At 49.6% G+C, this 14,681-nt stretch overlaps 1 protein-coding gene across 2 annotated transcripts in view; it reads left to right on the top strand.

The window, feature by feature from the left end:
• Positions 1-14,066, top strand: part of KIF22 (kinesin family member 22) — a 15,398-nt gene extending 1,332 nt beyond the window's left edge. Inside the window, exons 2-14 of one of the 2 annotated variants that reach the window (XM_007107379.4) lie at positions 6,290-6,485; positions 7,805-7,932; positions 8,023-8,177; positions 8,404-8,613; positions 8,694-8,924; positions 9,061-9,214; positions 9,341-9,476; positions 11,382-11,550; positions 12,044-12,212; positions 12,621-12,688; positions 13,480-13,689; positions 13,783-13,842; positions 13,925-14,066. In XM_007107379.4, coding sequence (XP_007107441.1) covers positions 6,290-6,485; positions 7,805-7,932; positions 8,023-8,177; positions 8,404-8,613; positions 8,694-8,924; positions 9,061-9,214; positions 9,341-9,476; positions 11,382-11,550; positions 12,044-12,212; positions 12,621-12,688; positions 13,480-13,689; positions 13,783-13,842; positions 13,925-13,972 — 1,934 coding nt within the window. In that variant the 3' untranslated portion in view covers positions 13,973-14,066. Of the gene's footprint in view, positions 1-6,289; positions 6,486-7,804; positions 8,178-8,403; positions 8,614-8,693; positions 8,925-9,060; positions 9,215-9,340; positions 9,477-11,381; positions 11,551-12,043; positions 12,213-12,620; positions 12,689-13,479; positions 13,690-13,782; positions 13,843-13,924 lie in introns of both variants that reach the window. The other variant, XM_028483459.2, reaches the window with a different exon arrangement.
• The last annotated feature ends 615 nt before the right edge of the window (positions 14,067-14,681 follow it).

The raw sequence follows: 14,681 nt of genomic DNA on the forward strand, positions 1-14,681 counted from the left end.
AAAAAAAAAAAAAAAAAAAAAAAAAAAAAAAAGGCTAACACAACTAGTAAATATTGGGGTCCAAATTCACACCCAAGCAGTCTGATTCCAGAGCCTCTGCCCTTAACCACTATGCCCAAGCACATGATATTCCTGCTGTCTGAGCACAACCCCCCCCCTCACCCTTCTAAGACCCACTGTGTCTGGTACATAGTGGATATCATAAAAATGCTTGAATGAACATTGTCCCTTCCCTAGAAGAGCTTATAGTCTGTTTCAGTAGATAGTCATATAAATCTATAACATGAAAAGCAACGAGAGAGGGCTTCCCTGGTGGCGCAGTGGTTGAGGGTCCGCCTGCCGATGCAGGGGACGCGGGTTCGTGCCCCGGTCTGGGAGGATCCCACGTGCCGCGGAGCGGCTGGGCCCGTGGGCCATGGCCGCTGGTCCTGCGCGTCCGGAGCCTGTGCTCCGCGACGGGACAGGCCCGCGTACCGCAAAAAAAAAAAAAAAAAAAAGCAACGAGAGATATGTATAAACTGCTATAGGGAGCGCAGAAGCTGAAGTATACCTTTGGGTATTCTGGGACGACTTCATTACGGAAGTGATATTTGAAGTGGGTTTCAAAGGTTGGATAGGAGTTTGCCAGGCTTTGGTGGGACGAAAAGACCACCAAATGATCGATTTCTTATTTATGATGTAAAGAGGCCAAAGATGCTCTCTTTGGCTCAATTTCCTCATCAGTAAAAGAAGTTAAGTTGAATGAAGCTTGGGAATTGTGGGAGAGGGGAAAATTAGGAGAAATAATTAGAGGGCTTCCCTGGTGGTGCAGTGGTTGAGAATCTGCCTGCTAATGCAGGGGACACGGGTTCGAGCCCTGGTCTGGGATGATCCCACATGCCACGGAGCAACTAGGCCCGTAAGCCACAACTACTGAGCCTGCGCGTCTGGAGCCTGTGCTCCACAAGAGAGGCCGCAATAGTGAGAGGCCCGCGCACCGCGATGAAGAGTGGCCCCCGCTTGCCACAACTAGAGAAAGCCCTCGCACAGAAACGAAGACCCAACACAGCAAAAATAAATAAATAAATTTTAAAAAAAAAAGAAATAATTAGAAGTGCTAGCTTTGCCCAACCTTGAAGTTGCCTTTATGATGAAAGCGATAGACTCTTCTACCATTGGCAGATGTGTGCATGTGCCTCTCCATTTGTCCTCCCCTGGACTGTGAGCTTTGAGGCAAGAATGGCAGTGGCCACTTTTATGAAGAAAACAGGAAACGAACAAGCCAATGTTTTGTGTTAGTCAGTCAGATCTTAATTTCTTCAGCAAATATTCCCTGAGAGCCTAGTCTGTGCCTGGCATTGGGAATATAAAGGTGAGCAGAGTTCACAGTTACTTGGAGAAGACAGACAGATATGCAGTTACGGTGGAGTGTGATGAGTGCTTGGATGCAGAAGCTAAAGAGAGCCATGGGCTCACCTAACAGAGCCTTAATGGGGCAGTAATTTTACAAGGGAAGGTTTCTTTTAGAGGAAGTAAGGTGTAAGGATTTACCTCAGTTGCTTGGGAGGCGGCAGGAGGTGGTAAGGAAGATATTTCAGGGAGAGAGAATAGCATATGCAAACGCCCAAAGGTGTGAGAGAACTTGGTGTGTTGTAGGAATTGAAGGAAATTCATTATGACTGAGAGCTTACAATACAAGGAAGGAAGTGGAGGGAGAATGATTGGAAGGGAATGAGACTGGAGGCAAGGAGACCAGTTGGGAGGCTGTTGAGATGAAGACAACCTTGGCAAAGATTGTGCAGTGGGGATGGAGAGAAGTAGACTCATTTAAAAAGGCAGACTTGACAGATGTTAATGAAGAACTGGTGTGGGAAATGAGAGAGAAGGTGGAGTTAAGAAAGACTCTCCCATCTTTGGGGTTGGTTCCATTTATTTACATTAGAGAGCATAGAAGGAAGATGGGGTTGCACAGAGATGGGGAAGGATTCAGTTTAAGATGGGTGGAGTTTGAAATACCTGAGAACCATGCAAGAAGAGGTGTCAGGGCAGCAGCTGGGAACGCAGATCCGAAGTTCAGGAGAGCCTGTGGTGTGGAGGTGTCAATTAGGAGTTATCAGCTTTGAGGTGGTAACTGAAGCCAAGAGAGCAGGTGACCTTGCCCATGATTAGTCAGTCAGTAGTGGTTCTCAACTAGGGGCAGTTTTGTACCCTGTGGGGACATTTGTGATGTCTGGAGACATTTTTGGTTGTTACACTGGTGGGGCAAGGGGGGTATGTGCTACACTTCCTACAGTGCACAGGGGGCCCCACCCCCAAAGAATTGTCCAGCCCCCAATATCAATAGTGCAGAAATTGAGCAACCCTGATCTAGAGAGAGGATAGAAGGAGTTTAGGAAAAACATTTAAGACTGGCAGAAACTGAGAAGGAGTGAATAGAGAGCTGGTGGGTGGCAGGGAAACTAAGGGAAAAGTACGTTTCCCAAAGGAAAGCAGATCAAGGATGTTGAATACTGCTGCAAAGTCAAACAGGATGGGGACTGAGCTTGCCTATTGGATTAGCAGTAAGGAGGTCATTGGTGACCCTGCTGAGGGCAGAAGTGAGTTGGTGCCTTGAGGGGAGTGAGTAGCAAGAGAAAGAGTGTAATAATAACAATAACAATAGCTGACATTGCTGAGTACTTACTGCCAGCACTGTGCTAAACATTGTAAGTACATTATTTCTCACAGTCTTATGAGGGTAGATACTGTCATTTTTATAACAAAAAACTAAGGCTTCAGCTTCCCTGGTGGCTCAGTGGTTAAGAATCCGCCTGCCAATGCAGGGATCACAGGTTCGAGCCCTGGTCCCGGAAGATCCCACATGCCACAGAGCAACTAAGCCCCCTGAGCCACAACTACTGAGCCCACGTGCCACAACTACTGAAGCCCATGCGCCTAGAGCCTGTGCTCTGCAACAAGAGAAGCCACCGCGATGAGGAGGCTGCACACCGCAAGGAAGAATAGCTCCCGCTCGCCGCAACTAGAGAAAGCCCACGCACAGCAACGAAGACCCAACACCACCAAAAATAATTAATTTTTAAAAAAAGGTAACTCTCCAAAAGCAAAAAAAAGAAACTAATGCTTGAAGAGGTTAAGAAGCCTTCCCAAGGTCACACAGCTAGTGGAAGGAACTTGTCTCCGACTCTAAGGCCCATGGGGATACAAAGATGAAGGGGCTGAGAAGGCCCGAGGAATCACATAATGAACTTTGGAGTTAGACCTTCATCTGAAACTGTCACTAGCTAGCTGTTGACTATGGGCAACCTAGCTAACCTCTCTATACTGACGTTTCCTCATTTGGAAAATGGATGAATATATAATAAAACACTTACTGAGCTTTTATCAAGTACCAGTGATGTGCTAAGCACTTTTACATGAATTACCTTATCATTGCATTAACAGCCCCACGAGTAGTTATTTTTATTTATTCCCACTTTTACAGGTGTGGAAATTGAGGCACAAGAATGGAAAATCATTTCCCCAGGTTATTTAGTTAGTTGTAAGTGGCAGAGCTGGGATTAGAACCCAGGTCATCTTACCTTGAATTTTCTCCAACCTTGAATTATCACCAACCTACTTACTATGTACTGGTTACTCTGTTGACATTTTACTTCTTTCAGTCCTTGTTAAGCTCTTCCAAGGCCCTCCCCACCCCATTTTATAGACAAGGAACCTGGGGCATATAGATGTTAAATCACTTGACCAGGGTCACAGGCTAATAAGTGTTAGAGCTAGAATTTAAACTCAGCTCTGTCTAGCCAGAGTCTATGCTCTTTCTTCAACACTAGACTTCCCTTTCCCTTTGTATTGATCACTGAACCTCCTTAAGTGCTTCTGTATCTGCCATCTTTCTCTGTTCTCACCAAAAAAACCCTTGGAAAGATAGGAAAGGAGAGGCTCCTGCACACATTTTTGACAAGTCAGTGAACCTCTTTGCATCTTAGCTTTCTTATCTGCACAGGTGCATCTGCAGGTTTCTACTTACTTCTGACTTTTAGGATTGCCATGAGGGTCAAGTGAAAACTAGATGCCCAAGTGCTTTGTAAACCTTAAAGTGAGAAATGGTGTTACTAGCTTCATTTGTCAGATGAAGGAACAGAGACCCAGTTTTTGTTTTTTTAAATATTTATTTATTTACTTATTTGGCTGCGTTGGGTCTTAATTGCGGCATGTGGGATCTTCCTTGCGGCATGCAGAATCTTTTGTGGCATGCAGGCTCTAGAGTGCACGGGCTCAGTAGTTGCAGCACACGGGCTCAGTAGTTGTGGCATGCGGCCTCAGTAGTTGTGACGTGCGGGCTTAGTTGCCCTGCGGCATGAGGGATCTTAGTTCCCCAACCAGGGATCAAACCTGCGTCTGCTGCATTGGAAGGCGGATTCTTAACCACTGGACCACCAGGGAAGTCCGAGGCCCAGTTTTTGGAATGGACTGTCTGCTATGTGTATACCTTACTTATGCATAAGGTTCTTCCCAGGGTTAGTCTGTCCACCTTTTTGTCCTGCTGTTTCTGTGTTGGCCAGCCTCTTGCCTTATATGAGGCCTGTGGTTCCCAACAACCAGCTGCTACCACCAGCAAAAAAGGAGAGTCAGAGCTACCAAGAACTTTCCCATGTACCCAGTTGGTACATGACAGGGAGGCAATACGACATCCTCACTAAAAGCTGATTTTTAGAGATGAGATCTAGGTTTGAATTCTGCTGTTAGCTGTGAGTTATAGTATGGTATCCTCCAATCTAAAATAGAGAAATATCCTCCTCGTAAGATTTTTTTTTCAGCCCATTCAATCCTCACAGAAATAGAGGCTTTTTTTTTTTTAGTTTTATCTTAATTGTGTTTTCTGATGATAAAAATAATTCATAATCCCCCCCAGCCCCCCCGCCAAATGACTTAGATTTAATTATGGGAAGCAAACTAAACAGAAAGCTTACCATAGATGATTGCATGTTAGTGCCTTTGCAAACTGAGCTGGGACAGAAAGGGACTGGGGGCTGCCTCTTAACCTTATCCCTTCCAAAGATGTCCACAGTGTCATTATTATTATTTTTTAATGCAAACATTACAGCATTACAGAACTGGGTAACATAGAAAATAAACCCACATAATCCCCCTTTGAGAGAAAACCATCATTAACAGTTTGGCGGGGGGCATATGTATGTATGTATGTATTTATATGTATAATAAACTCCAGGTAAGAAACAAAGGCACAGAAAGGTCAGGCAGTTCATTGACTGATTTTAGATAGGGGCATATGTCAACTCTTTTAATCCTAGAACAACCCCATGAGGTCCTGGTCTGCTACACCTTGACTGATCAAAGTGTGTCCCACCAGCAGTAGCAGCATCACCTGGGAGTTGCTAGAAATGCAGAACCTTAGGCATCTCCCCAGGGACTGAAGCCAAATCCATATTTTAACTAGATTTTCCAGGTTATTTGTGTATACATTACAGTCTACACCCCAATGGACCTATTTACTGAGTGGGATAGGAACTGAGGCCAAGCTTGGGGACACCCACAGCATGGCCAGGGTGGAAAGAGCTTCCCCCCAAATGAGCTGTGGCCCCCAGCCCTCCCAGTGGTATCCGCAGGACCCCAGCCTCCAGGCCTCCTTCCCTGCCTCTGTTGTCAGGGTTACGGGGGTCTCTAGTCTACTAAGATGCTGGGGTTTTGTTCTGCTTATTCCTCTGAAGAGCAAAAAGACACAATGTAGATTATGGTACAAGATAAAGTAATAGCCGCATGGCTCCAGGCATAAAACACTGAGGTTCTTGGAAGAGCTGCTGTGCCTCTACGAGCATCTTCACTGGTAAAATGGGACTAACAGAAGCTACCTCTCAGTGACACCATGGAGATTAAAGTGTGCCTAGCATGTAGTCAGTGCTTCATAAATGTTAACGTTTGCTAAGTATGCGATCTGGTTTACAGTCCCAGCCTATAGATAATCTCTCTCCTTCAAACCGCCCCCACCCCGCCCCACTGCACTCTGCCTGAGACCATGTATTTGATTCATCTTTTTCTTCCATCCTGCCCTTCTGTGCTTGCCCTCACCAACAGAACACACAGTTCTCCTGCCTCACCAGTTCTCCAAGGGGGCTGTGCTTTCACACCTCCAGGCTTTTGCACGTGCCTTTCTTTCTGCCTGGAATGCTTGGCAGTGACCCTACTCATCCTTCAGGGGTCAGCTAAGTTAACTACCTCCTCCTCCAAGACCCCCACCCTTACTTCTCAGCAAAGCTACCACCATACTTCACACCTAAAAATTATCTTCTTCCAGGAGCCGGTCGCTGTCGGCTAAGCAAGGTGGGAGCTGGCCGGCGCCCACCTCCAGCTCGAGTAAGGGTAGCTGTGCGACTGCGGCCATTTGTGGATGGAGCAGCTGGAGAAAATGATACCCCCTGTGTACGGGGCCTGGACAGCTGTTCTCTAGAGATTGCCAACTGGAGGAACCACCAGGAGACTCTCAAATACCAGTAAGGTTCAGGCCACTCTCCCTCCTGTTCTCTCTCTTCTAGGCCTGCTCACACTATCACTTGCCCAGTTTCTCAGACCTTCCTCCTGAGGATCCTTGCTCCTTCCTTAGCACAGCTTTGTTCGCCACACCTTCGTTTGTTCATTCAGAAAATGTTCATAGGTGCCCACTGTGATAGGTTCTCTGTAGGATACTGTGGGGAAGACTGGGGGCTGAATCAGACACAAGTTACTGTTCACGGTCATACAGGGGAAATAGGCACAAAGTGGGGAAGGAGCAGCAAAGGTAAGCAGGGGAGCCCCACCTCAGGTCTTGGGGAGGTGTGGGCAGGGTTGGGGGAGCACAGACCAGCTAGCCAACCCAGGCTACAGCTGGGTAGTGTTGGAGACAACCACCCACGTTTGGGGACAGAACTCACAAGGGCAGCTACTTTAAAATTCCTTTGGAGATTTAAAGTTCAGCCTCCTTGGCCTGTTATTCTAGGCCAGAGGGTGGCAAACTACAGTCTGCAGGTCAAATCTGCCGAGAATCTTTTTGTAAATAAAGCTTTATTGGAACACAACCACGCTCGTTTATTTACATATTATCTGTGGCTGCTTTCTGCCTGACTGCAGAGGCAGAGTTGAGTAGTTGTGAAAGAAACCATGTGGCCCTCAGAGCCCCAAATATTTACTGTCTGGCTTTTTATGGAAGAAGTTTGCCAACCCTGTTCTAGGCCCTTGACAATTTGGCTTCAGTTTCTTTCCAGCCTCATTCCCCCTAACACCTGCTACACTCCACTTATACTAATCCCTGCTGTGGCTTTAGCCACAGCTTCTCCTCTGGAGCGCAGTGAATGGACTACAGGTGTGTTGAGTCTCATCTAGTCATCAGCAGCATCCTCTCTTTTCTCCATTACGGTGTACAAATACTACTTTCTATATATCCTGTGATATACCCTGCCCTTTCATACCATGTCTTGTTTGTGTGCTATTTTTGATACTTACAGTATCTTTCTCTTCTCTGGCAAAATCCTCCTTCCCCAGGCAGAATGCTACTCCTCCTAGTGCGTTCTCATCTTCATTTCCTGAATTGCAGCAAGGTATGAGTATCTATCTATGCCACCAGGCTGCAGAACTCCCAAGAGCAGGGACATCAAATTCATCTCTGTGTTTCTACACCAATACAGAGACTGGGATGGAACGGTGTTCAGTGGGTGCTTTCTTAGGTCTTTGTGCAAGAAAAAGGATAGAGACTCTTAAATCTGAGACTGGTTTTATCCTCTAGGTCTGGGCGAGAATGGAACCCTCCACTAATCCCCTCCTTTCTTCCTGCCTGCAGGTTTGATGCTTTCTATGGGGAGAGGAGCTCTCAGCAGGACATCTATGCAGGATCAGTGCAGCCCATCCTAAGGCACCTGTTGGAAGGGCAGAATGCCAGTGTGCTTGCCTATGGGCCCACAGGAGCAGGTGAGGAAGCCAGATACAGAAGAGCTACGGGTCAGAAAGGACTCGGGAGTGGGGAAGAAATTCTCACAGCTCTTCCCACTCCTTTTCCAGGGAAGACGCACACAATGCTGGGCAGCCCAGAGCAACCTGGGGTGATTCCCCGGGCTCTCATGGACCTCCTACAGCTCACAAGGGAGGAGAGCGCTGAGGGCCGACCTTGGGCCCTCTCTGTCACTATGTCCTATTTAGAGATCTATCAGGAAAAGGTGAGGCCCCTTTCTGATCGGGGAGGGAAGAGACAAAGGGTCAAAATCAGACCCAGTTCTGGAACATGAAGCTCTGCTCTAGCAAGAAGGTGTAAGACCTGGAAAGACAGAGGTTGGGGTAGTGGATGGCACAACTCTGAGAATCAGCAGAGAAAAGGAGCCCGATAGCCAGGAAGTAAGCAGCCTGTAACTGGAGGATTGGCCCTACCTCCCACTGCTCAAACAGGTATTAGACCTCTTGGAACCTTCATCAGGAGACCTGGTGATCCGAGAAGACTGCCGAGGAAACATCCTGATTCCGGGCCTCACGCAGAAGCCCATCACTAGCTTTGCTGATTTTGAGCAGCATTTCCTGCCAGCCAGTCGAAATCGGACAGTAGGAGCCACCCGGCTCAACCAGCGCTCCTCCCGCAGTCACGCTGTGCTCCTGGTTAAGGTGAGGCCCACTGACAGGGGTGGGGACCTGGGAAGCCCCTGGAGCCTGAGCTAAACTGGAGCCCTTGCTCTTACCCCCAGGTGGATCAGCGGGAACGTTTGGCCCCATTTCGCCAGCGGGAGGGAAAACTCTACCTGATTGACTTGGCTGGCTCAGAGGACAACCGGCGCACAGGCAACAAGGGCCTGCGGCTAAAGGAGAGTGGAGCCATCAACACCTCCCTCTTTGTACTGGGCAAGGTGGTCGATGCGCTGAACCAGGGCCTCCCTCGGGTGCCCTACCGGGACAGCAAGCTTACTCGCCTGTTGCAGGTCAGGCCTCCCATCTCGGGTAAAAGGAGCTAGAGAAGGGGGTTCTCAGGCCTGCTGGGGTGTTGGGGAACAGCAGTCAGGGAAGGGGAAGGTGGGGCTTCTGACCCACCCACCCTGCCCCATCCCCGTCCCTCAGGACTCTCTGGGTGGCTCGGCCCACAGCATCCTGATTGCCAACATTGCCCCTGAGAGATGCTTCTACCTAGACACAGTCTCTGCACTCAACTTTGCAGCCAGGTCCAAGGAGGTGATCAATCGGCCTTTTACCAACGAGAGCTTACAGCTTCATGGTGAGGACTGGGGTTGGTAGGAGTGGAAAGGCCCAGTCGGGACAGCTGGAGAGTTTGCTGAATCCACCAAGCATCAGCATAGAAGTTGACACCCCCTTTTTCCCCTACCCTGCCATCTTCCCCTAGTCTTGGCACCTATTAAACTGTCTAAGAAAGAACTGCTAGGCCCATCAGAAGCAAAGAGAGCCCGAGGCCCTGAGGAAGGGGAGACTGGGAGTCCTGAACCCCCAGCAGCTCCATCTTCTGCCTCCCAGAAACTCAGGTGAGCAGAGAGGGAGGGGTCTTGGGCATATTCCCTTTCCTGTTGTGTCTGGGTTGGGTGCAGAGTAGCATTGGGTTTAGCCTGTCGGATCCTTGAGCTGTAAACTTGTTCTTCCACTGGATTCAACCACAATCCTACTCTACTGAATTCACTGAAGTGCTAAGATCAACCTCCAGCCTTGACGCTGCAGCTGGGGGCCATAAGGAGGCTCCTCCTTGAGCTCCTAGCCCCGCCTTTCTGTTTTCCAACCCCTTTAGGCAGTCAGCAAAATCTCACATTTTGGCAACGATGTTTCAAGGATGAGTACTTTTGCTTCTGGTTCAAGGAGTAATGAGGACCCGGTCTTTCAGGTCCCAAGGGTAAGAGCAAAGCAAAGGAGATAAGAGATGAAGAGAGATGTCTCATTGAGACTCAGTCTGTATGTTAGAGTCCAACCTTTCTGTGACTTTCCATGGAGTCAGTTGCTGTCCTAACTTTGCCCTGCTTCTACCCTCAATCCAAACAAAGCTTCTCTAAACCAGGGAGGTGTGTGGCCTCCCTCCCTGGTTCTGATAGCCCCACCTCATGGCCCAGTATGCACTAATATTCAGGTCACCCCTGTTTAGTGGTCTTGCTTTCTGTGTCTGGCCACCTAGCCCTTCAAGGAACCAGCTGCAGTTTGAACTTTGTCCTTTTTCTACCCCTAGCCCAAATAAAGCTTCTCTAAACTCTATAAGTCCTAAGACTAGATGTGACCTGAGGCGGCCAAGGATTAGTGTACAGTCTGCCCCAGGGGACTATTGTAGTTAAGGAAGGATGGCATACATAAAAAGGTGCTTGGTGCTTGTGTTCACTTGGAACCCCATCTCTCAATCTTGTCCTTCTTAAGCCATTTGTCAGCAGTCCCCTCTCCTATGTGTACAGACTCAGAGAAACATACACACCCGTACATCTGTATTATGTGTGAAACAGGCAAGGTCTCTGTCAGATAGGCACCTTGGGTAATCTCAGAGAATGGGGCACATCAGACCTAGACAGACCCTGACCTCAGGGAGCTCAAGTTTCAGTAGAGGAGGCAAGATGGGAACATCAGTATATGATGCAAGGTCGATAGTACAGAGCACAGTAAGGAGGATCTTCTTGTTCTGTGAGAGCCTGGAAGGAAGAAATGACTTCTGTGTTCACCCATATTTTCTGATCCTGCTCTTCTAGGCACTTATACACAAAGAACAGGACAGTCTCTGTCCTCGAGGAGCTAGTTCACAGTGTAGGAAAGAAGATATACAATCAAGCTGGCATTGTGGGAAAGGGGGCATCAAACTGACTTTGAATGATAATTGAGATCAGGTGTGAGGGGAAAAATTCCAGACAGAAGGAACAAATGTTAGGCATTATCATGTTCAGATTAAGTCAGGACTCTGTTTGAATGGGCCTTTCCTACTGCTCACAGGAGAAAGGCTTGGCATTTGAGGTCTTCAGTGGTTTTCAGAGCCCTGCTGAAGATGACCTCCTCTGTGAATCTTTCACTGACTGCCCCTCCAAATGGACAGGGACCTGGCCCTTGCTGTCACCTTATCACGGTCTCTTACTTTGTTAGACAGTGAGTGCCTTCAGGGCAGGGCAGTGTCTTAGACCCCATGAATACCTGCCACTCAGGTGTTCATTAAATGCTTCTTCTCATCTGATCTCCTGGCATCCCTGAGAAGTTACTTGGGCAGGTAGTGGTCAATCCCCCTTCGCCTGAAGAAGGCACAGCACCCAGAGAGTCTCGATGACTCGTTCACTCGTTCAGGGTTGCCTAGCAAGTTAACACCAGGGTTCTGGAACCACAGAAACACCAAGTTAAGGCAGGATGAGGGGAATCTGCGGCTGGAGAGGGTGATGAGAGAAGAGGTTAAGTGGAGAGTAACCTCTTTGTCTGCTCAGCCCCCTACAGAAGCTAAATAGCATGGACCCAGCTATGGTGGAGCGCCTTCTAAGCTTGGACCGTCTGCTGGGCTCCCAGGGGAGCCAGGGAACCCCTCTGCTGAGCACCCCAAGGCGAGAGCGGATGGTGCTTATGAAGACAGTGGAGGCGAAGGATCTGGAAATTGAGGTAAGTGTTGGGGGGTTGGGGCTGGGATTCCTACTGGCCTTGAGAAGCAGCCCGAGGATCTTCAGATAGGGAAGGACACTGAAAGGCTGGACCAGCATCCAGTTTTCACCCAACACTGGAATCCCTCAGTTCTCCAGCTTCTGCTTGAATGTCCTTAACATGGCTGAACTTTGAAAAATAATTGAGGTCAGATGTGAGGAGGTGAGAGAAAAAAAAAATTCCAGGTAAAAGTACAAATGCAAGACATTGCCATTTCCTACAAGTCAGTTCATATTAAGTGAGGACTCTCTGCTTGAACTTCCCTTCAGTATTTCACAAGGAAGCTTGTTCCACCTCTGGACAGCCCTGATCATTAGAAAGCCCTTAATTACATTGGGCTCCAGTTGTCTCCTGGTAATTTCTCCTGTTCGTCCTCGCCCTGCACACTCACTGTCCTAATCTACTGCCCTAAAGTTGGTTCTGGGTCATATCTCTCCCTGATCCTTTCTAACAGAGGCTTAAGATGAAGCAAAAAGAACTGGAAGCCAAGGTGCTGGCCCAGGAGGCTGCACACCCGAAGGAGAAAGAGAACTACTCTCCCACAATGCTCCGACCCCTTGCCCGCCACACAGTCACAGTGGCTAAGCCCCTCAAAAAGGCTGTGGTGATGCCCCTACAACTGAGTAAGTTTGGTTCTGGCGGCCAGGAGGGCCCAGATAACAGAGATCTTAGAAGGAAAGAGGTGTTTGGAGCAGCTGTCCTCATGTCACTCATGTCCTCCCACCATGGGAAGGGGGAGGAGGATGTGAAATAAGAGCTGGGTGCACTGCTCTCGGGCATTTAGTACCATGGGGGGTAGACTGACCAGTGCATAACTGATTATCATGATTATCATGCAAGACCAACTGAGATTAGTTTCAAATACAGGTATAAGAAAGGTCGTGTGGAAACAGAACAAAAGATTAACTCAGGCTGGAGGGGAACTGGGGAATCAGTAATGGAAGAACCAAGTGGCTACGCGGGGGGGAGGGGGGGGGGTGTGCTGAAAAGTGGCCTCTGCTGTGATTCCAGCTCACAATTCTTGCTTTCAGTTCAGGAGCAGGCAGCATACCCAAATGCCGAGATCCATATCTTAAAGAAGAAAGGCCGGAAGAGAAAGGTGAGAGTAGCCGAAGGCTTAGGCTATACCTAGAACCCAGGAGAAGGGGTAGAGAACTCTAGTGGGAAGAGTACTGGCCAAAGAGTTACATGGCCTGTCAGAACGCTTATCAGCTATTTACAACTCTTCCAAGTTGCTTACCCTCTGCACGCAGTGATGTCTCACAGGGCATTTGGGATGAAATGCACTAATTTGAATGTACTTAGTGGGGTGGGTGTCCATCACCTGTTACTTTCCTTTCTTCGTGATGGCTCTTGCTCTCAGTCAGTAGCTACTTACTAGGTACAGTGTGCAGCCTGGGTCCTGCCCTCTACAAACTTCAGAGCCCATTTAGGCAAACAGCCTAAACAGTCAAGAAATGAAACAACACTGAAAGACCTACCTAAAAACTGAGATGACATCGGGACTGTGTCACTTGTTGAGTACCTTCTATGTGCTTTCCTAGGGGTGAAAGAGCTTATTCTTTCCTTGTAGAAATGAGGGACCAGATTTAAGAGCTTACTATGTGTTTTACATTCATTAACTCATTTGATCTTCACAGCAACATTATTCTACTCTTTCACAAGTCGGATAGAATGAGAACCCAGAGAGTGACCAGACGGAAGGGTTTTGGGACAGACACTGGACAGGAGGGAAAGAGAGGCTGGGGAGGGCGGGGAGGTAGGTGCTGTTAGGTTCCTATCCTTGGCAGGGGAGTCCAGAGTGGTTTACTGCCGGGCGCTTAACAGCACCCGGCAGTAAACCACTGCTGTTACTGCTGTTTCTGTCACTCACCTCCTCCTGCCTCACAGCTGGAGTCCCTGGATGCCTCAGAGCCGGAGAAGGGTGAGGACTGCTGGGAGCTACAGATCAGCCCAGAGCTACTGGCCCATGGGCGCCAAAAAATATTAGATCTGCTGAATGAAGGGTCAGCCCGGGATCTGCGCAGCCTGCAGCGCATTGGCCAAAAGAAGGCTCAGCTCATCGTGGGCTGGAGAGAGCTCCACGGGCCCTTCAGCCAGGTAATGGCCCAGGGAGGACAGCCCCGTAATGGAGTTGGGTGGGGGGAGCCTGGCACTCCCTAGACCCCTTCCCCATCGCTGCTGTCCTGCCAGGTGGAGGACCTGGAACGCGTGGAGGGTATATCCGGGAAACAGATGGAGTCGTTCCTTAAGGTGAGACTCGGGCCCCCTCCTCCCTCTAGCCTGTGCCCTGCCCGGCCCTAACGCTGCTCTCCCTTTCCCTCCTGTGTTGCAGGCGAACATCCTGGGTCTTGCCGCGGGCCAGCACTGTGGGCCCTCCTGACAGCCGGCTCTCCTCCTCACTCTGCCTTTTTTTTTTTATCTTTTTAAATCCTTGTGTAATTGCTTGTCCTGTAAATACAGTTTTCACTCCGTTGCTTCAGCCTGATTCTTGGGACTGCGAGGGCGGGGCCGGGGTATAATTGCTCTTGGGATGGGCCACAAGCTTTGCGGGTTAACTTCTTTGGGCGCCATCTTTGGGAAGACACGAAGCGGCGCAGGATTGTAAATAAACCGCTGGAGTGGGAGGGGGAAGGGACGGTGGCCGAGAGGACACAAAAAGCTACCGCGAGAGTCCGAGGACGACACCCGTTAGGCGGGCGCGCGCTTACAGCTTAGCCCCGCCCCGTCCGTACACCCGGCGCGCGCTCCCCTACTCTCCCGCTCGGCAACGACAGCGAGCTTGTGCGCGTGCGCGCGAAATAACGGCCGCTGGTGGAGGGAGGCGGGGGGTGGAATCTTTGAGGGGGGAAAGAGAAGCCGCCCCGTCTCCCGCGCGCCCACCACCTGCGCCATCGTCAGCCAATCAGCGGCCGTCTCAGGGGTCTCGCGCTTAGGGCGACTCCAGCTGCTGGGTGGCTCCCCCGTCCCTCCTCCCGCCAGAGTCCCTCTCGTACCTCCCCCCTCCCGCTGGCCTCGCGCGCGCTCGCGCTCGCGCCCGCTCCAGCCTCTTGTGTGTCCTCGCGCCCCCCGCCCGCCCTCCCTCCCTCCCT

This window comes from Physeter macrocephalus, unplaced genomic scaffold (genome assembly GCF_002837175.3).
Source record: "Physeter macrocephalus isolate SW-GA unplaced genomic scaffold, ASM283717v5 random_33, whole genome shotgun sequence".
NCBI lineage: Eukaryota > Metazoa > Chordata > Mammalia > Artiodactyla > Physeteridae > Physeter > Physeter macrocephalus.